This window comes from Sebastes fasciatus, chromosome 9 (assembly GCF_043250625.1).
Source record: "Sebastes fasciatus isolate fSebFas1 chromosome 9, fSebFas1.pri, whole genome shotgun sequence".
NCBI classification, from domain to species: Eukaryota; Metazoa; Chordata; class Actinopteri; order Perciformes; family Sebastidae; genus Sebastes; species Sebastes fasciatus.
The window spans coordinates 16,233,770-16,259,477 of NC_133803.1; the positions used below are offsets into that span (position 1 = coordinate 16,233,770).

Sequence of the window (25,708 nt, forward strand, 5' to 3'; positions counted from 1 at the left end):
GTTGTCAGTATGGAGATGATGCTATTGTGCACAGACACAAGTGTATAGTTACTTTTGACATAATCAGATTAATGCTGTGTTTTTAAAAGTGTGTCTGTTAAAGCCACACAGGTGTTTTCAGTTAATCCTGACTGTGTGGGCGTGTTTAGACTGTAATTGATTGACACTTTCTCCTGTTAGCTTTGTTGCACCTGTTAGGGCGGGACAAATTACACCTGTATCATTTCTTATTGGTAGATGGAGATTTGTGACCTCATAAATCCCCATCAAAGCTCCTGAGCTGAGGTCTACTCAGCCAGAATGACTGAAAACGCCTGTTTAGGTGTACCTTTTTATCATTGTGTAATTTTCATGTACGTTTTAAACAATCAGAAAAAATAATATTATGTTAACTTGTATAGCTTTCAGTAAGGACTGACCCATATGGGTTCATTCCAGGCATTACACCCTGTACAATAGATCATCCACTCACTCTTCATGCAGAGAGATGAGGCTAAATAATCGATCAAACAACAACTGTAAGAACTCCCTTGATATTTTTTGTATTTCTTTATTTATTTCAAGACACTTTTTTTTATATTATGATATATTTCACTGTTTATGCTCACTTTTATGATGAGGGATTTTTTTCAACAGATGTTTTCTTGAATATTTACTCTCTTTTTTTACCACACACCCTGATATGATTTTGTGATTTAAGTAACCTATTTGAAATTTCTTTGGAATTACTGCCAAATTACATGTTATAAACATTATTTAATAATTATATGCTAAAATAGCATATATTTGCTGGAAATGTATCAAATAAATTACCAGCTATTGGGAAATAGCGGAATATAATTATTAATATATTTAATTATTATAATAATGTTTATAATAAAGTAATTTTCTATACATTTTGAGGTAAATATTGGGGTAATTTGGCAGTATTTCCAAAGAGATTTCAAATAGGTTACTTGCGAATTATCACCTAATTACCATGACATTTTCAGACCTGTAAAATGTAGTGTTACCTTTTTCATTTTATAAATGCTTTGAGGATGTAAAGTTACTGTTACAGGCTTTTCTAACTTGTTAACCTAGCAGTAATGACACTTAATTGAGTAAATTAATGTCATTCCTCACACACTCACAGCTGTCAAGCTTGTAAATAGCAGGTAAACGTTTTTTCTTGTTTTCGACTGAATAAAAAATAGTTTACTATACAAAGAGAGAAAATATTATCTTGGTCACATTGCATTGATATAATATAAATATGACCTTTATGACTTTATGTTTCATGTTGAATTTAGTTGGAGTTGACTGTAGATGAGCTCATATGGGGTTATGTGTCTTACAGAGGGTGAATGTTGTGGGTTTAAGGTGGCATAATGCATAAAGCAGTTTGTATTATTGGACAGTTGTGTCTCTGTTAAGGTGAGCCGTGTTGGACTAAAACTAAGCTATGTACTTTTTTTTTAATCGTTTTCATAATTCACTTTGTAAATGCCTATTTCGTATCACGTGTACAGTCTGTTTTTGAGTGTTTTAATGAATAATGCTTTATTTTTTCCCGTCAGTTTGGTGGTTATGGTTGTGATAATACTGTATGACATTTTAATGACACATTATGCCCGTCACATTTCAGTGATTTTATTATGAATGGCTGAAATAAAGAGATAAAACATTTATTTCAGAATCACACGTCGAGTTGCGTTGTCTCATTTTAGTAACATGTCCAGCATTATATCACATTACAGCGTCAATACAAAATATTTGATTGTCATCCACCTTGCTGAAGTGGCCTTGGGTGTGACAGTCTGTTAATAGCTCCTTATAAGAATTGAGTGGTTTTCATGTTATTATATCAAATAGAAAACAAAAATGTATCTGTGTTAGGCTCCTTTTTTATTTATTTAAAAAAATAATAAATAAATAAAATAAAAAGATTGTTGTAAAATAACTTTGTATATACAAACTAAACTAAATGAATTCAAAGAAATGGTGGTTAAAGTTATAGGCAATGAAGACTCATAAAAACAAGGGTATACTGTAAAAAAAAAGGTGTAAAATAACGGACATTTTCCGGCAGCAGGGGTGCCAGAAAATGTCTGTTAAAAAACAGAAAGATACTGTCCGTTAATTAACATAAATAAACTGTAAAAAAAAACAGTAATTATCTTTATATAATTAGCCTTTATTACTGTAATTTTACAAGAAATATTTTACTTTTAACATATATTTATTGTTAGAATAGTCATACACCGTAAATCTAAGACCATTTACATATAAATCACAAATTAAACATTTAATTTTACGTTGCAAAAGCCCAAATTTACATTAACTCAGAAGTTTTGCAAAAAAAATCTGTTTTTTTTTACAATAATATTTTTAGAATTCCATGAAATCCTTTTCTTCTAACATAAATTATTTGTTAAAATAGAGTCATAAACCTCTAAAAAACAGAATAATTATCTTTAAAAATGATCAAGAAAAGCTTAAATACAGATAGTTACGATTGTGATTACAAAAATACTGTAAATCTAAGACCATTTACATATAAATCACAAATGAAACATGTAATTTTTAAAAAAAAATCTGTCATTTTGAAATACAGACAAAACATTTTTTACAGTGTATATACAGTAAGTCTAACTGGTGATGATTCACATCTTCTTAGGCTTCTTGAGAAACAACTTGTGTTTTGATGGGGTAGCCGTCACTTGTAGCCAACTGGCGGGGCAAGACTGGGTGCTACTGGGTGGGATGAGGTCTTCCTCAAACCCAGCTCATCAGTCTCTGGGTTGGAGGTCTGCTGGGCTCGATGGATCTCCAGTTTCCTCCTCCACTGGAAGCACAAGGCCGTAGCCTCCGCACCGTCTGAGTTTGGCTCCGGCTGCTTCAAACCCTGGAACAAGAGAGTAATGGTGCAGCTTTAACAGCCGAGGAGATAACTCACTTCTGCATCTTATCTAGCTATATAATACACGGAGAAGACCTCATATCATTCCAGATTAGTGTGTGATGTTAGATTTACTGTGATGCAGGCTGTCTCTGCAGCGTGGACCCCACGCAGGACCGTCTGGAGTAGATTTTGTGCGTTCTTCACCAGGATCTCATCAGACGATTTGCACCCAGGTGTTACAGCGTTGACACTGAGGAAACATGAAGAAATACTGTTTCTTTACCCTACTTCAGCATTCATTTCCTGTGGAGCTGCAAAGATCAATTAGTTGTCAACTATTAAATTAATCTCCAACTATTTTGATAATCGATTAATCGGATAAAGTCAAATTTCTCTGATTCCAAAATTCAGATTCTTAACTGTGAATATTTTCTGGTTTCTTTACTCGTCTATGACAGTAAACTGAATATCTTTGAGTAGTGGACAAAACAAGACATTTCAGGACGTCATCTTGGGCTTTAGTAAACACTGATCGTCATTTTTCACCATTTTCTGACATTTTATCGTCCAAACAACTAATCGATTACTCAACAATGAAAATAACAGTTAGTTGCAGCTGTATTTTCTAGCTTAGTTTTCAGCGTGTGATTTCTGTCTCCTCTCTTCTGACCTGGAGATGATGTTGAGCTGGTTGGTGATGGTGAGAATCTGCTCGACTATGAGGGAGAGTTCAACCGTACACTGTTTATCCAGGCAGTGGTTGGCGATGACTCTGATGAACTGAGTCACCGACTGGCAGTTTGAGATCACATCTTTGGCAGCAGTGACAAAAGCCTCTTTATTCTGGAATAAAAAAGGAATGATTGTGGATGAGGGTTGCCTGTGAAATATCAAGATCAAGGCAGAAAAAGTGCCCTCTGGTGGTCGTTACCGGTATCGGGCCTTTCTTCCTCAGGTACTGAGTCATGTAGCACAATGTGTCGGCCATCTTCCTGGTCACCTGGACAATTCTGTTGTCTTTAGGATCCCAGCTGTCGCTTTCTTGTTTTAGAAAAAGGGACGTGTAGGTCAGCGAAGGAGCCTCTTTGTATGCGCCAAACACACCGTCCTATAGAGAAACATACGGTGTGATTTATTGTGACATAAAAGAGCTTTAAAATCGTGTTAATCATGAGATACATACATATTTCTCCATGTTTCCGGGTCCATATTTGGCTGCCACGTTCATATTTGGTTCTGCAGCATCTACACTGCCTTTCTGCCAAGGTGTCATTGTCATGTCAGAGGGAAACTCCACTTCTTTGACTTTAAATGGGACTGGAGCCAACACGTCTTTAACATCCTCAGGTGCTTTTCCCTGTAGACCGGCGATGATGTGCTCTTTAGCCTCTTGGTGAATCCCGTCCTGCTTCCTGACCTCCTCCACCACATAGTGAGCTTTGGCCGCCCAGCACTGAATGTGCACGTCCAGACTGAGCGTGTCACAGATGTAGCGAGTCTCCACCACGAGCCTCGCCCTGCTGATTATATCAGAGATCTGAAAAGACAGCCGGTCGTTGATGGACCTCAGGTTAGAGCGGGCACGCGGGTCGCGGACGTAGTTCAAGCAGGCCTCGACTCTTTCGGTCGCAGGTTTTACATTTTCGAAAAGCTTTTGAGCTGCGTCGTCAAATTTTCGCTCCGGGTCTTCTGCGTTCTCCCTAAAGTGTTTGGCAGCGAAATGAGCGACGCTGACAATGTTTCGAAGTGCTGCGTCATAATCCTTATTCGCTTTGCTTAAATGACCACAAAGCACTCTGATTTTAATCAAAAGATGTCTCTGAAAGAATTCAGATTTTGCAAGTTGCATGACGCTTGGTGTTAAGTCGAGCTCTTCGGCAGCTCTGAGATAAGCATCAGTCAGGGTTCTCAGTTCATCCTGTTGTCCTGTTAGCTGTTTGGATTTATAAGCACTTCTACAGTTTAGGCTGGTCAGCCTCGCCGCCTCTTGGATTCGAAGCGAGTTCTCCGACAACGTCGATAGTTGTTTCTGAGGGTTCAGCTGGTTCACAGCAGCTGACGTTCCCAACATCTTATCAAGAGAATTCAGCAAAACCTGAATAGAAAGGCCCCAGAGGATGCAGAGTCCCTCTAGTTGATCCACCTGTCCTCGCAGGGAGGTGGAAAACTCTACCAGATACTTGGTGTTGTTCTGGGCTTTGTTCAGCTTGTTGTGTAAAACGCTGAATGTTTCTTGACCGTCGCTTTGCGAGGTTAAATCAGACGACGTCAAGAGCTGGACCACGTCAGCACACAAAGTCATCACTTCGTTTAGTCGCTGCGTAACAGTGGCTGCTGTTGTTCCTCGCAGCTCGGTGTAAACAGCATGATACCAGCTCCCGGCTACTGGCAGTAAAACCTTTCGGGTGTTGTTAATAAGGTCGGTGAACTGCGTGCTGTGTTTGTAGACGCTCTCCGTGCTCATCGCCGAGCTCATCGCCGTCTCTTGAGCGGTCTGGACGAGCAGCGGCGTCAGCGACACCAGCTCCGCTCTGAAACTCTCCAACGTCTGACAATCGACCGCGTCGACAACGGCCAGGGCTTCCTTCGCGGCTTGGGCGTAACAGTTCGACAGCTCGAGAACGCCAGTGCAGGCCTGGTTGAGCGCTGTGACATCTTTGCCTTTAGTCACAGTCACAACTTCATACAAGAGGGGCAAAAGGTCAAATTCGAGAGGCTTGTGGATCAGTTTGGGCTCAGCGGAGACAGCTGGGATGTATAAATCACCCGTGTCATATTTATGAGTCGGTTCTGCTTCTATGGTTTCCTCATCTGAGCGCTCCTCCTCATGTTCAGTTTGTGAATCCCTCTCCATAACCTCCAAAACAGGAGAGCCTCTTATCATCAACTCACAGGTGTCTCTGGTTGGCACACGTGAGATTTCAGGCTGACGCGCCCCCTCTCGCAGCGGGCTCAGGAGATGTGGATGCTGCTGGCCGTCCAGTCCCTTTCTGAGCACTTTCAGATGCTGAATAGCCATGGCCACATTATCCGAAAAAGCAGAATAAACCTCCACATTAAGACTGGAACCTGAAAGCATGTCTCTGACCGACTCGCCCACTTTGGTTCGAGACGACTGAACCTGTTTCAGCAGCACCAGGAGGCCGTTCCTGTAGATGGGGTCATCGCTTTTATCCAAGTGCCTCCTCACCGAGTGAACCGCCAGCTTCATGTGACAAATAAGGTTCGCCGCGTGTTCATTAAACAGTTTATAGCTTTGCTCTCTGTACGCCGCGTCACACCCGCGCCGATCGTCGACCACCTCGTCAATAGCGATACTGGTGAACTCCCTCACGTCCATTACATCGCTGAGAGCATCCTGAAGCTGACCGGTCTCCTCCTCCCACTGTTGACACACCTCGTGAAGCTCCTGAATAGTTTGCGTCGAATTATCCGCCAGCTCCAGCGACAGAGGCGCGATCCGAGCTCTGAGTCTCGCGAGGCACACTCGCGAGTTCTCCACGTTCTCCAAACTTTTCACGTCAACAGCAACGGCTGAGGTAAAATTCGCCACTTGGATTATTCCGTCCGTGGAAGATATGAAGTCCTCAACTAGTGGCTGAATAAAGCTCAGATCCGTCTCTGTGGTTGAATGTGCAACCAGGATCTGTCTCGTCACACTGAAAAGCTCCTCGACTGTAGAAGACGCTGTAAGAAATGTGTCCAAGACTTGATAAAGAACGGCGCTCATCAAGGTTTCGTCGAGCATTTGTATTTGCTGCGCCAACAACGTGCACATCTTCTCAATGCTCTGATCCTCGGAGGTCTTTAAAATCCTTCTTATATCTGACCAGAACTGTAGGATGTGACGACAATGACCCACCACTCGTTGTTGAAGCTCTCTACGAGAAGAGTTTGCCACCACCATACAGTGAAACACAAGATCTCTCACCACGCTGTCAAAGCCGCTGCCTCCGATAGAGGAGGAACTAGCGAGTAGCTGCAAAAGACTGTTCCTCCTCTCTGTGTAATACCCACAAGCACCCAGTGATCCAACGTGGCGTTCACTTTTCAGGGTCGTAACAATGTCGCTCACTGTGCTCTGCACCTTGTCCAGGATGTATCTCTTGGCCGCCTGCGCCTGCTCGCTCGTAGGGTGTTTGATGGTCGTGCACGTGGCCGTGTGCAGCATGGAGATGCACCTCCTCAGGGTCTCCAGGGAATCGAGGAGCTGTTTGGTTTGTCTGGGGTCCTGTAAGGCGTTCGCTCTCTCCGCCGTCAGACTGTTGAGGAGAAGCAGAGCCTCTGAAAACACCTGGAAAGATTTGAGTAGAGACTTGATGTCTGAGGCGGCGCCGAGCTCAGAGAGGCGCTCCAGGACTCCATCAGCGGCAGATACAACTCTCCTGACAGCAGCGTCGTCGTCCACTAGCAGAACCTGAGAGCAGAGAGTCAGATAAGGGTGCTTGTTACTGCTTGTTTCTTATCTTTTTTCAGCCATGCTAGTGTGTGTCTGTGGAGGGCAATGTCGGCCTGTGAGTCCATCATTTTGACTGAAATATCTATAAACTTCTGTTTGATTTCGTTCAACATTGTTAAAGTAGCCAACAAAATAATTAGCACACAGCAGCTTTCTTTAGCAGTTATCTATGACAGACAGCAGTGGAGCAATTCCTTCTTCTCCCTTCTGGGGAGAGCTTAAATGTTCCTTTGTTCCAAGTGCAATGAATGTGCTTAATTTGCACTGAACCTTGACTTAACTGCACTGCTCAGCAGCACTTTAACCATTATAATGGTTTTAATGGACAGATGCATCTTTTTTGTTTCTTTGCTGTAACTGTTGTGATTAATGTCCCATGTCCTCTTGTATGTTGTGTTTTTGCCCTCTACTGTAAGCCAAAATTTCCCTTGAGGGATAATAAAGATGAAATGAATTTAACAACTGTTGGATATATTGACATGAAATGTGGTACAAACATTCATGGTCACTGACCACTGACATTACAGATATCAGTCAGTATGTAACATTGGAAAAAGTTCATTGTCCTCACAAATTAACACAATTTAAAATGTTATTTCTAACACTGGAAGTTTAGGCCAAGGATCAGGGATGAATAACTGAGATAGAAAAGAGATATTTCAGGTGTAAAATGTAAAGCAGATAGCGGTTTGGCCTCTTGTGTTAAATGGGCTATAGTGTTCACATTTAAGAAAACCTCTGTGGAAGTAGATGCAGCTGTGGAAGATGAATCTATTCTTTGCTTTTAACCAGTCAGTATCTGCAGCCATCCCTTCTTCCCTACCTCTGTTTATGTTCAAACTTGTAATATCTAACATACTTGCAGAAAAGGTTTTATACCTATGCTTGCAGACACCTTTTAAACCAGGAGAAGATAAATCCTACTTTACTTTGACTACTCCCAGGAAGACGTTCTGTGTAGCAGTGATGAGCTCCTCTCTGTGCTCAGTCAAACTGGGCTGGATGCTGAGTTTCTGGGCTGCCAGCAGCACATGTTGTCCAGACACAGTGACCGACTCCAACAGGGACGACATCTCCATGTGCAAAACTTCATCCTCTGTGTCACCAATTAGCCTGGAAGTTAAAGAGAGACTGGTGTTAATGTGATAATACATTCTTTAGCTCAGTGAACTCCACACTATATGCACCTGGAGGCCACTGTTGCCATGTTGTCAGTAGCTCTAGCCACAGTCTGAGCTGCTGCCTCCAGCTGGATGAACTGCTCTGGTTCTTCTGCTCCGTCACACAGCAGCACCAAGTGGCACAGGTGACCTGCGATTGGGGCGACCACCTGCTCCACCGCCGCCGTCCTGATCAGCCCATGATCAAATAGAGAGGACATAGTTAGCAGTGGGATTCTCTCCGGTCAAAAGAAAGCGAGCTGTATTCACTGTGGTGGCTGTATTAATAATTCATTGTGTTCCACAGAGGAGCTTCAGTGTTTCATAGCAACTGGGGTCACCTGACCAAACACACACTGTGACCTCACCAAGTATAAAGAGTGATGCCTTTCTTGACATACTGAGCAATCCATGGATATGTACAGCAGAGTTGTTATTCCATTTTTGTGCATTTTATTTGGCTTCCGTAATGTAAATACGTTTCTGATCTGTGTTGGCTATAACGCTTATTTTTTTCATCAAAGCCTAGAAGAAAATTTCAAAAGCCCAATTCACTATTGTGTTTTGTGTGATTTGAATAAATATCTGAGATTTCCATGTTGTTGTTTTTTGTATTTATGGTGATATAACTATACATTCATGTGACATCAATGTAGCGTACATATTCTGATAGCCCAGTTTGTCTTGAAAAATGTGATGTAAATAACATGGTTGTGTATCACAGTGTTGAGGTTATAGATGCATTATTATAAAAGGAGACCAGGCGCACCAAAAATAGGAAAAATGGCTTACCAACATGAAGTGTCTTAATATGAAGTCAGTCTTGCCTGAGATATAAATAAAGGTAGTATAATTGATTCAAATTATATTTAAAAAAAAAAAAGTTTAACTTTTTAATTAGTATAGAAAACATTGAATTGCTTAAAAGTGTTAAAAAGTGGCCCACTTTTGCTGAATCCATCCAGAGTAAAATGTCAGAAAAAAAGTGAAAAATGCTTGTCACAATTTAAAATGTTTCCTATTTCCCCAAGATTACATCATAAAAGTGTTAATTTTATCTAGTGATGGAATGTAACTAAGTACATTTACTCAAGTAAGGAGCCATTCTGCACACTGAGTACTTCTACTTTTGATACTTTAAGTACAATTTGCTGATAATTCTTCTCTACTTTTACTTAAGTAACATTTTCAATTCAGAACTTTTACTTGAAATGGAGTATTTTTAGACTGTGGTATTTCTTCTTCCACCTATAATTTTATCCAAACAAAACCCACTGACAATTCATTTACAATGATGTAACAGTGAAAGGCAGTGAATCCTCATATTTAAGAAGCTAGAACTAGAGAGTGTTTGGCATTTTTGCTTGATAAATAACAAATTGATAATCAAAATTGTCACTTATTAATTTACTGTATAGGATGTACATACATACTGTAAATAAATAAGCAATGAAATGTTAGACCTTCATAATAAAAATGCTGTTTTTGCACAAAAAAAAATTATGTTAAAGCAAATATTACTGCATATACTGTACCTCCTAAAGAGTTTTCAAAGAACTTTGAATATGTAGTTGTTCATGGAGAGTTTTGTCTGTACACTTAGAGCAAAGCAGCCAGCAGAGAGCACCACACACCAACCAACAACCACACTGGACTCACGTTGACAAAAAACAGCATCCAGAGCCACGAAGTTTCACTCTAAAATTTATCAACAGATAAATATACAGCTCCAACATGACTTTAAACATCAAACATACAGCACACTATAATGGAAATGGTATTCAGTGACAGTAGTATACTCGGAACAAAAACCCCAAATAACGGTGTGATTAACAAACATACAAACGCAATATAACCATCACAGTTCAAATTTAGCAATAAAAATGTCAAGTGTCGGTTTCTCTGCATACAGACGGATGCAGAGGGAAGACGTGAATGTGTACAGTATATGCCGTCATGCCAGTGGACTTAAATGGTAAAATAAAGGTTCAATAAAAGATTCATACAGAACAAAATAGAGAGCCAAGCGATCATAGTGAGCCATAAAGTGTCTTAGCACTGAAACATATTAAAATATAGTTTTTGTTCTTTGGAATTGCACGTTTAAATCTGACTCAGGTCTACTGCAAAATATCTGTCTTCATATAATTATCACCAAATTTTCATTGATAAATTCTTCAAATTTTTTTTTTTTTAATGCATTATTTACTTTTTTTCTTCATGTTATTTAGCGATTAATGCTCTACAAATGTATAAAATAGTTAATATTCGTATTTCTTTAGGGACATTTAATATAAAATGCGTTCTGCAAACTTTCACTCACAATTAAACCCGGCTTTAAAAAAGACTCTCAACAACATGTGGGGTAAACATCTGAGTACTGAGGAGCTGTGAGCTTTAATAGTGGCAGATTTGTCGGGGAGCTGACATTCCTCAATGTTGACTTAAAATGAGCTTTTTCCCATGAGCCCCAAAGAGCTCGTTTATGTGTAGTGATTGAGTGCAGCACATTCCCACCTATTTTTGGGGCATTACTCATTGCCATGGGCCCCCGTTAAATGACTGTAGGTGGACTCCCATCACACACTTTCATCTGGCCGTGGAGAGTAATGCATCTCATATTTCACGCTAAAACCTGATGCCTAATAACATAATAGTAAAATTAAATATGGTCTGTTTAGGGTGAAGTCTGGAAAGGGTTTGGGAATAAATCACATCAGGTCTCGTGTCGTGACGCATAGTGAATCACACCTTACAGTCTTCACTTGAACATGGAAACTTTTGGGGGTCCATCTAAACAGTCAGCTGCATACCTGAGCAATCATTCATGCAAAAGCAGCTTCAGATAACTCTCTCTATACTCCTGCACATTGCACTTTCAAAACATGTGTTCATTCAAAGCATTGCAAGAGATTCAAATTTAAATCTGACAAAATCTCGTTGTTACATCCCATTTTTATCACCTACAAACCACCGGTTAAAAAGCCAGACCATAACTAAAGGAATGCTTGTGGAAAAGCTTGAAATGTGAATAATGGTATCATTCACAGCCGCTGCATTTCAGGCATGGATAATAAAGGAAACATGGCAAATAAAGTGTTAATAGAGAACTCCACAGTGCGGTTTGATTACCACATCCTGAACTAGATGCTAATGACCTCATGGAGCGCTTTTACTGGGCCCTCAGCGCCTCTGGGACAACTCTAGCGGATGACGTGAAGACTCAACGTTGTGTGCGTTGGTCCGAAACTCCGAATTAGCTCCGGCTGATTATCTGTGTGAGGGAGGGGCAGTCAGATGTGTAAAACAGATATATTCATAAGCCGGAAATAGTACAGAAAAGATACAATCTTTCACTCCCAGGAAGAACTGAATATACAAACGACTCCAATCATATACTGTACAGGACATATCTTTGGCATAAGAAGTAAAGCTATGGAGCCAAGGCATTCAGTCTTATCAAACATCAGTGCTTTTGGGAAAACATTCTGTAGGTACAGTATGTTTATAATGGCCTTCAAACCCCCATCTCTTCTCGAAGCCCAGTTTTTATACAATATGGCTTAAAGTGTATGTATAAAAATAAATTTGCTATGTAACACAGCCCTGAGGGTTTTGTTGTCCACCAGTACTCATGCCGTCGCCCCACATCCCCGTACGGATGTGGTTCTCCATCAACAGCTCCGCTCTCCGTCGAGATTAGCTGAATTTCCACAGCAAGTGTCCTCTGGCAAGCCACACTGTCACCTCAGAAGCCTGTTTCCTGGACCCCCCCACTCCCACCCGCAAAAAAACTATCAAGTCTCCAAAAAATATGGAGAATATTCTTCTCTTCCACATATGGAAGACTGAAGGGCCTGGTGCCACTGGGGCGGCTGGGCTGCGAGACCACGTGCTATTGGATCCTTCCTGACCCAATCCCTAATCTCATTGGCTCCTGTGGGACCCCCACCACGAGTCTCAGTGGTTCTTTTCCATCCAGTCCCAGCTTTCATCGCTGTCCTTCCTGTTCTTTTCAGCCTCGATGATCTCTCTGTAGCGCCGACGGAAGAATCCCATCTGTCAGAGAACGAGAGGAAGAACAATTGAAGTGGTTTGTAAGTTAGTGCGGTGTATCTGTGGTCAGATCTGACTACAGGAATGAAAAACCACATACTGTATACTTAACATATATCACCGCTGACCATTTTCCAAAGCATATCACAACTTTTTAAGGTAGATTTCCCTCTCTTGAGGTAGTAATTTAAAAAAAACTTACTTTATATTGATATTATCACGTCATATTAGCATTTAGTGACTTATTGGAAAATATGTCAACTTTTAAAGGAACAATTCAAAATGGAAATACACTTATTTACTCTCTTGAAGAGAGGTACGGCACGTGTCCACAGGAGTTGTCCTTTCCACGCTTCCCATTCATTGTCTATGTAAGCAGCCGTGCCATTCATTCTAGTAGTGTGGCGGCGTAATTCGAGAGACGGACCGTCACGTCGCCCGCTCCTCATTTTCATAAAGTTGCGGTCTAACTTCTTTATAGAAATCAGGGGCGTCCTACATGACTCGCCACCTTTGGAAAACTACCGAGAAACTACACACATTTTGGTGAACTATTTTCGTGGTATAAAAGAAGAAAGTCTCCAAATGAGCCGCCAAGTTGGTTTTGGTTTAAAAGCTGGGAGCCAACGAGGGAAAGCGTTTGTCCAATCAGGTGCCTGGTGTCTAGTGGCAGCCCATCAAGCGTCAAATGCAGGGAAGCGAGGCGATCCCTCACGTCCAAAAACGCCCCTGAGACGTACCCTTGGATTGATATGTCTGCACAGTAAATATGAAGCTACAGCTAGCAGCTGGTTAGCTGATTAGAACAGAATGTGGTGTTACTGGGGGTTACACCGTTATATCTCAGCTGTGAGCAGTACTGTAACCCTGACATATTCCTTTACCAACAGATATGTTGATGGTAACTTGCTGATAATTAAAAACAGTGTTGTCAACATAGTTAGAGAGCACTAACAACTATTAGTATTAGTTAGTATTTTTCAGCTGTAAAATGTCCTGCTCTTGGTTCTATTAACTACGTTTAAGGGATTGAAGGAAAATGTTTGCTATTGTTATGCATTTATGCTAAAAAGATATTGTTTGATCCAGTTTATCATTTGATTTTTCTACTTTTTAATATAAATATTGGTATCAGTCTCTGTCTCTGTGTATTGAACACTGATCTTTGTGTTGTAATGCAGTCACTAAAAGGGACTACATGTTGGTGCCTTCAGGGGCGGGCTCAGCTGCAGAAGAGCAACATTTTTAATGCAAAAAAAAAAAAGTGATTTTCAACATTTTCTTGCTTGTCATCTGGATTTGATTTTACACAGCTTGTAAGTGCAGTGTTATTCATCAGTCTCTTCTTTCAGCTGCATTATTACAATAATAACACCATTTTAACATGATAATAATAATAGCTCAAATCTTGAGTTCACCATGATGGATTATAATACATCTTATCTGTAAGTTCTCCTGCAGTGAAACAAATGGAAAATGATGGATGTTTTGGGGGGGTAGGAAATCAATTTGAAACATCATGGAATGGTATGCTTTGAAAAATGGCCGGCAGTACTGTAAAGTATACACAATTTGACGTTAATAAGCTAAACCGCCGGCATGGATGGAAGCAAATCAAGCACTTTTCTCATTTTCTCATTTTCTTCTGTAGAAATGTGTTGTTTCTTTAGGAAAGTAATACTGTATTCTAATTTACATTCAACGACTAAGTGTAATGTATATGAGATATGAATGGATGGAGCGAGCAGCAGATTCTTGGTGCGTATCTAAACAAAGCCACACGGGGATGATGCCTCTCTCACTACGACTCCATTCATTTATCTGCGTTTGACTACTAAAGTTTATTGATACAGACCTGTACTCTCCTCAGGCATTTCCTGAAAAGAGCAATACAGGACATGTGCTGCTCTTGTAAGTGGGGTTTATTTTGGCAAGGTCCGAGGACCGGGATGGTGTGGGGGGGGAGGACCCACATTCCAAGGTTTCGTTGTGGTATTCCCGGTGGAAAATGAAGCAGTGAAAAAGAAAAGGAGTTTTGTGCTAACAGGGCCTCTGGACATCAGTGTAATTGCCATTTCCCTTTCAGATTCTTCTTTCATGTGAATGGTATGGTGTGAATTATTGTCCGGTCTGATTTGTCCTTTTCATGGTTGTTAAAGGCCCAACGCGAGCTCTTCCCCCACGTCCTCCCCCACCTCCAGCTGTCTCTGCACAACTGGATACTGTGTTGACACTTGGACGCAGCGCTTCTGGCTGTGACACACGCAACTTTGTGACAACTGCCTCTTATTTACTTAATAAACATGCTAGAAAATCAAGCAGTTTTGAGACAAATGCTGTAAACTGGTAAAATCACAGTCTGTGTTTGTGTGTTGGTTACCTTCCAGAGTAGCACAGCTAACAGCAAAAAGATGAGGATTCCCACCAGCAGACTGATGGCGATGATCCAACCGACGACGTAACCCCTCGGCTCCTGACTGTGGAGAGCCTCGAACACCAGCTGGAACACAACAACACTTCAGTCAGTCGGTGAGTCACACTCAGATACAACACGAGCGCAAGAGTAATCATTAGGTCATGTGCTGCTAATGATGCAATGCAGTGCAACAGTAACAACCAAGAACATCTTGTTTCAGTCGCTTTAGCTGTGCGAGTCTTGACTGGATTCAAGAGGAGCTACATGTAAACCTAAAAACAGCATGAAACTGGACTCTAATGGAGTTTATTGTATATAGAACACACATTCAATTAATCAGTCATACAAAAGAAAAACACAAAAGCTGTTGAAATTAATGTGGATTCAGAATCTGTTTATACTAGACGCTATCGTGTTTCAAGCGACTAGGGCTGTCATGGACCAAAGAAATTTTTAGTCGCCTAATACTAATAACATTTTGTCGACTAATCGATTAGTGGATTTAATGAACAGATCAGAATCACACAAAAGCACCACTTTAAAACTTCTGTTTACCAGAGATGTGCTCATACGTTTCTTGGAAATAAGTCATTCAGCATGAAAGAAGCATAAAAAAGTGACTAATCGACTAAAGAAATCTTAGTTGACAAAGACCAATACTACCTAATTTTTCACACAGATTGTGATTATGGTAAACATTATAACCGTATTATAACACGCTCAGCATGTTATCATTGTGAGCATGTTAACATGCTGACATTAGCTTTAGTACAGCCTAAAAAAGCCGCTAGCATGGCTGTAGACTCTATTGTCTTGGAGTTCATCAATGGCTACAACTGTCTAACAAGATCTTGCCTTTTATGTTCTTATCACTTGTATGAATGAGATCATAGAACTAGTCAGTAAGCTTGACCATCACTGTTTCATAATGCACTGCTCTACAGTATGTGTGTAATGCCAACAAGTGTTCATTTTATTAGGTCAGCGCAATTCAAAATAATATATCATCCACTCCCTTTTTCAGTTCGGAGCGTCATGCCTATAAACTCATAGCATGAGGCAGATTCTGAGAGTTATCTTGGGAGGCAACTCTTAAAAAATAGCCCGGTTCCACAATAAATAAAAGAGCTATTTAGGCTGTTTCCCATGACACGAGTGAACACTGACCTGCTGGGTAATCTGTCACTGACAGCAAACTCAGTTCACTTAACCCAGTCCACACTTTAACGCTTAAAGTCCCAGTGAAACGGAAGTTTAGCTTCTGTAACTGTGACTATTCCCAGTGAAACAAAATATTTGAGCGGTGTACAGTTACAAGAGGGATTTAAATCAATTCCTTCACATTTGATTGGACTGCTAAAAAGTCGGCGCGTGTAGCGCGTTGCGGAGCCTCCACCCTTGTTGATGGATGGATGTCATGATATTATTTGTTGTAATTGGTTGGTACTATCTTATGTAAGCATATGTCATATTTTGTTTGATGATTGATGTTGATATAAAAATACAAATTTTTTTTTTTTGTTGCATATATTGTTAAATAGGTGCATAATATGGCAGGGCTGTGATCTTAAAGGGTTCAAAAAGGCATTTTTAATTTCATCTTGACTTTAACTAAAAATGGAGGGAAGCAGTATCCGCTGACAAAAACACAATTATTTTAAATCACTTTCTAGCACCAGTGCTTTGGTTTTTATTTGATTTTCTAACAATTACCATTACTTGTGTTTGTGTCACAGTAAAATAACCATTTTGACCTTCTACTTTGAAGCTCTTTGATACTTCTGTATACGATTCATTTCCAACAAAATTACACTGATCGCTCGAATAGATTTGCGCTGAATAAACAGTGGTTTGACTTGAGTGAAATATTGCATTACTCTGCACCACAGCTAAGCCTGCTCTAATGTCAGCATCCAGGCCTTACATGGAAAATTCACTGGTATCATGAACTATAATGGGTTTATTTACTAATGATCTTAAACAAAGGCAAATATTGTGTAATCTCCCAAATGTCAGATAATCTTGCGTAATTTGTTTCTGCAAACAATGGTGGGACAATTTCAGGAATGACTGAGGAATTCACTGCTTGAGTGTGTGCAGTGCTGCTTTGAGCACAAATGTGGCATGAGACGCCAACTGTGAGCCAAGACAAAACCAAGCAGACAACTGGAGATTAATCTTTCTGTTGAATAATTTCCCACATTAACACCTCCCCCGTTACTCTCAGGAATCTAACTGTTGTTATGCATGCCAAGGCGATGGCGTGTACAGAAAAGATGAAAGCTCTACTGGTCGTTGCACTCCAACTTTCCCAATTTAACTTGTGCAATCAGTTAATTCTAGGAATGTGTAATTGAATGTGAAGCGCATTCCACTCAGCTCTGCAAAGCTAAGTTTGTAACTTGCGTACTCACAACAGAATCCTATAGATTTACGTCAGTTTGTTTACATGTCACGGGAGATTAAAAAGTGAGCTTATCGTTCTGCTGACAACCAGGCGGCTTGCTGTGAGCGACACAACCAGGGACCACAAATCATACTCTGCAGTGTGTACTTAGCCAGCACGGATCCTGAGGGAGAAGGTAACTGTGTTTACTAAAACATAGCGGGCAATGAGCACATTCAGTAAGTGCTGAAAGAGCGGCATGGTATGGACGTATTCATAGCAGGTCAGAATTTTCCGAGCAGGTCTGAAGCTCAGGGTCAGCAGGGCTGTGGCCCCGGTCAGCACCCTAATCACCTGAGAGATCCCACTGCGAGCATGCTGGGTGCTCAGTATAATCATCACATCTGATCTGGTGGGCCATTCAATCACTCAGCAAACAGTAGTGGGGGGGAGGGTCTGTCCTTGAGCACAGCTGAGGACCCCGAAAAGAAGGCGCCAATAGAAGCGCCACCATACAGTGTATACCCACAGTCCCCAGCTGTTCTCGTGGATCACATCAGCGGCTAAAGGATAGTCTAACCACAGCACGATGGGCTGTGCATCTAAAGATAAAAATATATATATGCATATTGATATATTTTTGTCAGCATAGCCATGTAGTGAGTTCCCTGTCCTTCAAACCAGAAAGCCTGGATTCAAGCCTCAGTTAACATCTGCTAATATATGGAGGTGAAGTTATTCATTTTAGTGCAAAGGCTACCGAAAGCTTTACATCTGTCCAAAGGACTATTTTACTTTCCGCCCAAGGACGTCACAACATCTGGTTGAAAGGTCAGCAAAACTGATACAGAGAACTCAAGCAGTAAAGCTACTGTGAGGGATTTACGGTGCTGGAAAAAGTTTAGTTTAGTCAGTGAAGTCATCATCATCGTCATTGCAGTGCGCAGGTTTTGGTTGCTTAGTAACGGAGGGCGTGACAGGAGCGCAACCTGCCAAGCACCTTGGATAAAAGGATGAAAGCAGCACGGCTGGAGTTTTCCACACGTTTTTAGGCACTACATGTGAACGGCCCCTAAAGCTGTAAAACCAAAACAATGAGCTGAGAGACCCTAACGTTGATTTCACACCAGGCAGTAGCGAAGTGCGGCTCGCTGCAATAATTACATTTTTCTGCAGCCGGGAGGCGTATTCATGTGTTTCAGTTGGGAAGAAGTTCTTTGAAACATAGGTCAACACGTCACAACTCGAGTAGTTTTCAAACAATAAAACCCAACCTCTGGTACTCTGAAGCTGTGAGACATCACCTGATCGTGATGTTCAATGTAGTTATTTTGTGTGCTGTAATTTATCTTTTTTGCATTCTGTCAAAGATTGCTAAAGTATTCTAATAAATGTAGGTAGATGGTGAATTAACAGTTCGTAATGTACTCACAGAAATGTCCTCTGGCAGGCCGTTTGGCACCTCCACTGCCCTGTCATTTACTTGCACACTGCCCCTCGTCACAAACTGGATCACAGAGGAACTATCCTGTGAGTTGAGAGAGGGTGGATTACTGTTACTATTACAATTACAACAACCTGCGACTAAATTTAACAAGCTTGTAACAAGTTTCTTACCCTCTTGAGAATTTCAGTGTTGAGTAGAAGTTTCATATCTATGCTCAGAGCTTCTTCTTTTAATTGTGGGCCCAGACTGCAGGAGATTGTCATACAGGCTCTTCCAGGCCGATCACAGTCCTTTTAAAAATAGACAGAAGAAACAGAGAGTGGGAGAGAGCAGGAGAAAGAAGGATGTGTGATAAACAGATGTTGCACTGACTAAAAACAGAACAAAAACGGAAACCCTCACAGGGGGTGACTGTCAGTGACCTCTGAAATGTCAAAGTGCAACACGAGGGCGGCGTATTTACCAAGACTTTGCGTCCTGATTTGGTGAAAAAGGCAAATATGGAGTGGAAGATGTTGTCTCTGTCCTGGGGGACGGTGCACGGTGTCGGGTTCCTGTGAAGGGTGCAGTTCCCTCGGCCCTCTGCCACCTGAAACAGGACAGTGATAAAGGAAAAAAGTTGATTTAAAATACAATATGTGTCATTATTGCGGAGGAAGGCAGGAGTTTTGTCATGTTTATGTTGCAAAGATTTGGGATTTGACAGCAAAAATGTACACACAAGCACTTTTGTCACCTAAACTGGCCCGATCCCACTATTGTTATGAGTCTCCGGGACAGGAAGTTCTCCCCAATAAGAGGCTGGTACCCCTCCCAGACAGATTTCCCATATGGAGTGATTTAGAGGTGTCTGCTTTACTGCCCAGTCCCCAGGGAACACTTCCCCTTTCCCCTCTCCTCAGTCCGACCTGAAGCTCTGGAGGTGGAAATCTCCTCTGGCCTTTCCTCATTGTCCGCTCTGTTGCCACCCAGCATGTGTGAACTTTTATTGCTGTGCTTTCTCATGTCCTGTGTTTCTGCTGTCGTTGCTGGTGTGAAGATTCATAGCATGCACTAACTTTAACCCTCCCGAGGACAGAAATATCACGTTAAATAATGACGATTGCGGGATTTTGTGCAGAAAATCTAGCACATATGGAGCAACAGTCGGGAACTTGTATATCATGTCTGAATAAATGGAGGTCTGTGTAAAATGTAAGAATATCTGGCTATAAAATATAAGTGTGCAACTGTCCGGTGTGCCACAGGCTAGACGCAGTGTTAACAGAGTTAATGGTGTGTGTTTCCAGGCTGGGGATGGTACTGGGCAGTAGCCAGCTCTGCAGGTGTCCCATTCCCGTTTCGTGCAAGCTGTCTGATCCCCTAAAAGTGATTCCAGATGGGCTCAAGGAGGGTGGGATACAGTCAACCCCGTCTGCCCATTCACAGTAAATACAATTAACAGCTTGAGCTCCCCCATGATCTACCTATATGAAAGGAGCAATGCAAGGGTTAAGAAAACATTTAAACCCAGTGGGAGTATTGTGTTTCTTTATCTAAATGCAAAATGTTGTGAAACTAAATGGTCGGCTAGCTTCAGTAGCAACGTCAACACCTTGGCTCAGGTTTTCACTGGCCCGGTGGTACCTCACACTAAGCAAATTGGCCATGCCACGACAAAAAGACCACCAGTTTAGCAGCTTTCTGTACATAAACGTGTCCTCTGAGGTGGATATGGGCATCTGTGCCATGAAGAGAAGCAGAAGTCCGACAGGCGGGATAAATGAGCGAAAAATGTGGCTGCCTGCAGGTGAACAAACTAATAAATAATGATTTGGCGTGGATAAATAACGTAGATAGACTGCTGTTGGCATCCACCTGAGTTTCAACGATGTGGAACATGTCAGCTCCGCTGCCAGCCAGCCGGTTGGGTATCCTGATGTCCACAATGGAGCCAGGCAGCCTGCTGGGCCCCTTGTTTATGGCCTGGAACCACATCATACAGAGACGGGGAAAGATGGAGACAAAGGAGAAGAGAAGTGAATATATAAAGAAACGTAAAAAAAATAATGAAAATTCCATATATGGTCTCTGCTAACAGTACCTGGAAAGTGATATTGAGAGGCTGAAAGTTGCACTCCATGTCTTCCAACTGGACGAAGCGCGAGGCATCGATGTAGTTTCCATACACAAAGGAGCTCGGCGTCACCACACTGCAGACAACGGTGTTCAGGAGAGAGATAGAAGATGATGCATTAACATTACCTAACAGAAAAATAGCCTCGTAAAAATCTCTGGCTTCAGTCACGTTAACTGACGTCATATTAGCTGGACAGTTTTCCTTAGCAGTCAGACGTGTCCAGCTTTGCTCTGAAGCCTCCCTTCACATTAAAGACAGCACACAGCCGCTTTATCAGATGTCAGACCTCTGGTGGATTTGGGCTGTTTTACATCTTCTCTGTGAAGCAGAGCTATGATAAAGCCTTCAGAGATAAGGCTTTTCAAGTTGACAAGCTCCATACTGACAAAAGCACTCCCACTCTTCCCAACAGCCGACAGATGGGAAACCAGTTCAAGCTGGTTTCACCTTTAAGTTTGTAAAAATGTAACTACACTGTTATGGATTGTCTTGTTCTTGCCAAGGTTATAATAGTTTCGAATTTTCAATTTTTATTTCATTTAGTTGTGACTTTTCGATTTCAATTTTGTTTAGTTTTAGTTAGTTTTCAGAGTGTGTTTGCTAGTTTTAGTTTAGTTTCAGTTTTTCATAGGGGTTTACGTTTACTTTTTACATATTTAGTTTTGACTTTATAGTAGTTTTAGTTTTTGTTAGGGCCATGTATAATGTCTCAGAAGTATGTAGCTACATATATATGCAAAATACACGGACACTGTATAAGAATAGCTATAATGTTTAATGTTTAATTTTTGCGCTACTTTGGCTTCGATGTGAAGCAATTGCGTTATCGTGTCATCTCCACCTGGAATGTCAAGTTCGTTCATTTTCTGTGGTTCAACATCGCGAGAGTTGACGGAAATTAATGCCGTCTCCTTTTTTCCGGGAGTGATATATTAGTGCTTAAAAAACTAAAACTGAAATTAATTTCCATTCATTTTTACTTTATTTTGAATAAATATCGTTTTAGTATTGTTTTTTATTCAGTTTCAGCTTACTAAAAATATTTTTCACTGCTTTTTTTTGTTTTAGTTTACCATAATGACCCTGGTTCTTACCCAGTAATAGTCGTGTCGGTCTCATGAACCAGAGGGATGGACAGATCCAAATAGTTGTCAGAGAGTTTGTGCTCGGGATTGGCGCTGCAACAAACAAGGAACAATAAAGTTATTCAGTCATTTTGTATATAAATTCAGGTACTGTATACAGGATTAAATTCTACAAATACCAACGGAAAGCGTATTTACTCTACGGGGCATAAAATCAAAATCAGTAAAATTAGCTTTTTAATTCACACAGGAAATAAAACATAACTATTGTTAGGTATGCACTAAAATGACTCTTAATTCTTACCTTTTTGCTTGAACTAAGAACTGCAATGTGTCATTTTCCCCCGAGAGCTGACTGGTGTCAAAAATCACTGCAAAATGATACTGGAGAGAAACAGATGGAATAAATCAGAGGTTCTGCACACCAATGCATTGTGCTTTCCTGAGAATACAACTGCATGCAGTTTTGACATTGTGCAATCGGTTCTCTCTTGGTTTGAGCTACCTTAGTCTGCGCTCTCATGAAGGGAAATCCCACGCTGCATCTGAGGAAGTCCAAATCAACAAGTTCACAGGAAATACCCTTCTCTTCCTGCAAAAAGACAGATAGACAGAGAGTGAGTGGAGGAGATAAAAGACAGACAGACTGGAGACAGAGTGGGTGACACACGGAGATGCAGGACACAAAGAGGAAGACGAAGTAGACAAGACGCAGACTGCGATGGAACGAGGATGGCGCAATCAGTTTTGATAAGTTACCAGGCAAAAAGCAATGGCTTTGGGGGGTAAAATAAATGCAAATATCAAAGATAACGTAATTTACTACATATGCATGACAAAAAGCAACAGTAGAACCTCTACAGCAGCTTTAAAAACACACACCTGCCAACATTTACAGTAAGATCAAAGTTTATTGTTAGAAACAGATGTAAAAGAATAGGTTCTCATATCTTATTGAAGCTCTAAATCAGGTTAAACGAAGAATGTACAATGCAGTGATGGCACACACACACGCATCTTAGCGGGTGGGTAATTGGACAACCTCCAGGCTGTGTGTTTGGAAGCTTGTCTAAACACTATGGAGCTTCACCGGCTGCGCTGTGTAAACACTCGGGCCTTGACCCTACGAGGAGTAAGAATTCTTTTAGCGCGAGTTCACTGAGAGGCTGTCGGCTGAGCTCGTGTGCTGGGAGCATGAAAGACAGCTTCACGGCTTCACGACTTTAACGTTAAAAAGAACGAGACAGACTAGCGCTCCTGGAACATTCAGCAGGGGGGGCTTAAGGTAAGTCATACAAAACGTCTGAATGCGTTTGCAGTTTGGGCCTGTGTTTATTACAGGCTTTCAAAAAGAGGTGTGAAGGTTGTCTCTGCTGACATATTTAAAGGTAGACATCCATCCACAGTATCATCCACACTACCATTCCCCTTATTCAGCAGATTCCCAGTGTAAATCCAGGGCGTGGCTCTTCCCTCCATCTTCATTAAGTCAGCTTAAATAAGCAGCGCTGCCCTTCGTATGGAGACGATGGCGAGCCCTTTAGGGGGGGGGGGGACCCCAGCGCAACTGGCAATGATGGAATTTCCTCTATTTCCTGTATTCCTTCATGCTGCTGTGCAAACACCGCCTGTCCCACGGGACTGGGCAGGATTGGGGAAGTCAGCCTGTTTACCCATCATCCACCTGGCAGCCCTTGAGAGAGAGAGCAGAGCACTCGGACATATGGCCTCCATGGGGAGGAGAGTGACAAAGTCTGTTTGTTCAGCACTTCTTCACTTTCTCTCTCTTGTCTTTCTCTGTCAGGAACAAATACACGCAGGGATTTTAACAAATGGCAGGCCCACTAAATATCACCGGGATTGTTTACCCTGCGTTAGTGTCGGCTGAAGCCTCTAGCGGAGAACTATGTCAGTGTGGATGACAACACACAGGAGGCTCATTTCTGTGTCTCTTCATGTCTCCATCCACTTCGGTGTTTGTACATTTGGCTCCACTGCAGTCTACCTTTTCCAAGCCAGTGTCATTGTCTACTTTCCACTTTCCACATACGTAGGTATGAAGATCAAGATCTACATTTGGCTTGCATAGCATGTGCAAAGCTGCACTTCATAGCCAAGAAAATCAGTGATTCTTATATTCTTTAGACTTGAAGGTTCACTGAAATTCACAACTTCACACATTTCTCAGTTGCGTTCCCAATTTCTGGGCTTTTCACTGCCGTGTTCATCTGTTCCAACTGTTATATCACCAGTGGTGGAAGAAGTATTTAGATCCATTATTTAAAACGAAGGTTGGTAATCTTCTTCTTGAAATTCTCTTTACATCCTCACAGCAATAAATAAATCAAATGCTCTGACAAAAGAAGGAAACAAATCCGGTATCTGTGGCCGTTGGAAGACTGTAATAAGCGGATAAGGGAGTGGCTTTGGAGGGAGGCCTGGAGGGACGGACTGTCAGTGTCGCCGACTTGGCGACTTTCTCGTTAGATTTAGGGACTTTTGGAGCTGGTGCTGCGAGCTACTTTCACTGGAAACGAGTTGGAAACAATGGGCTGGGTTTTTCAGTTGGATCATTTTTAAATCTAGCATGCTCTTGCTAGTTTCTCAACATTACCAACCCTAGCTTTCAATAAAAGTAGTACAGTAATGCCACACAAGAATAATACTACTAAGTAAAAGTAAAGAATTATTATCAGCAAAATGTACTTAAAGAAATATAAGTAAAAGTACTCATTCTACAGAAAGGCCCCTTTCAGAGTTATATATGTTCACATTGACTGTAAAATATGTAATTTTGCATGCATTTGTTATATTATGACATACTGTATATCATTACTGGACAAACACCCATCAATATTATGCTATTGATTTCAAATATCACCCGGCCCAACTGCCACTAAAAAGTATTTCAGTTTTGCTAACTCTTTATAGATTGCTTTGAGGTTTAATCTAATAAATCATAATTTAGAGGCAGGTATGTTTTGTGAGTAAAATCTTAATCGGCCTAACTAGTATCTATGACTTTCAGATAAATGTAGTGGAGTAAAAGGTACTATATTTCCCTCTGAAATAAAGTGGAGTAGAAGTAAACCACTGCCAGAAATACAATGACACAAAACATCTGCTACAAAAAAAGCTAGAACAAACAATTCAAACATTTCAGAGATAAAAAAAAAAAAAAAAGAAAACACAGAAGCCAAGAATCTCTGAATCCCACGGGAGAGAAGGCAGCGCTCCTGAAACCAATTCACCTCCGCAGCTTTCTGACAGCTTGTGTTGCAAGAACAACAGACAGATAACACAGCCCGCTCTGGGGGAGTGCAAGTTCACGCTTCGCTCACTGGAGAAAAAGCCTCAGGGGAGGATTGGGAGCTGACCTTAACTTTGGAAAAAGGAGTTCACATCATCACCTCGGACTTCTCCGGTAGTAATTAAGAAATGTCTCTCAAAGAAAGAGCACACGGTAGTACATCTGCTCAGTGGCCTCTTTGTCATTTCTTCATGCTGTTCACTTCCTGCTCCCTTTGTGCTGCGGGCCACCGTGACTTATCAGGTTCCTCTCTGCGGCTGCTGGTAACCTGATACTTAATTAGTTCATTAGATTAGCTATGAAACTCAAACTGAAACACTGTTTTTCTAATATCTGCCTGCAGCATGTATTCTATTTAAATTAAATTTCAGCTTTGCTGGGGGGGT

The 25,708-nt window shown here is 41.3% G+C and overlaps 2 protein-coding genes across 2 annotated transcripts in view; both read right to left on the minus strand.

The window, feature by feature from the left end:
- Window positions 1–2,631: 2,631 nt before the first annotated feature.
- On the minus strand, window positions 2,632–9,648 carry LOC141774020 (uncharacterized). The gene is made up of 6 exons (XM_074646284.1): window positions 8,273–9,648; window positions 4,068–7,301; window positions 3,816–3,992; window positions 3,555–3,727; window positions 3,017–3,134; window positions 2,632–2,887 (listed from the first exon to the last, which is right to left on the minus strand). Exons 1-6 carry the CDS (start codon window positions 8,495–8,497, stop codon window positions 2,699–2,701), a joined length of 4,116 nt encoding a protein of 1,371 aa, XP_074502385.1. The 5' UTR covers window positions 8,498–9,648; the 3' UTR covers window positions 2,632–2,698.
- A 2,157-nt stretch (window positions 9,649–11,805) lies between these two features.
- The window catches only part of itga9 (integrin, alpha 9), a 51,472-nt gene continuing 37,569 nt past the window's right edge, over window positions 11,806–25,708 (minus strand). The window contains exons 19-28 of the mRNA XM_074646285.1: window positions 22,518–22,604; window positions 22,317–22,396; window positions 22,022–22,105; window positions 20,892–21,000; window positions 20,666–20,773; window positions 19,272–19,397; window positions 18,979–19,098; window positions 18,794–18,889; window positions 14,940–15,059; window positions 11,806–12,562 (exon numbers count right to left, since the gene is read on the minus strand). Of these exons, the coding sequence (XP_074502386.1) occupies window positions 12,464–12,562; window positions 14,940–15,059; window positions 18,794–18,889; window positions 18,979–19,098; window positions 19,272–19,397; window positions 20,666–20,773; window positions 20,892–21,000; window positions 22,022–22,105; window positions 22,317–22,396; window positions 22,518–22,604 (1,029 nt within the window). The 3' untranslated portion in view covers window positions 11,806–12,463. The remainder of the gene's footprint in view (window positions 12,563–14,939; window positions 15,060–18,793; window positions 18,890–18,978; window positions 19,099–19,271; window positions 19,398–20,665; window positions 20,774–20,891; window positions 21,001–22,021; window positions 22,106–22,316; window positions 22,397–22,517; window positions 22,605–25,708) is intronic.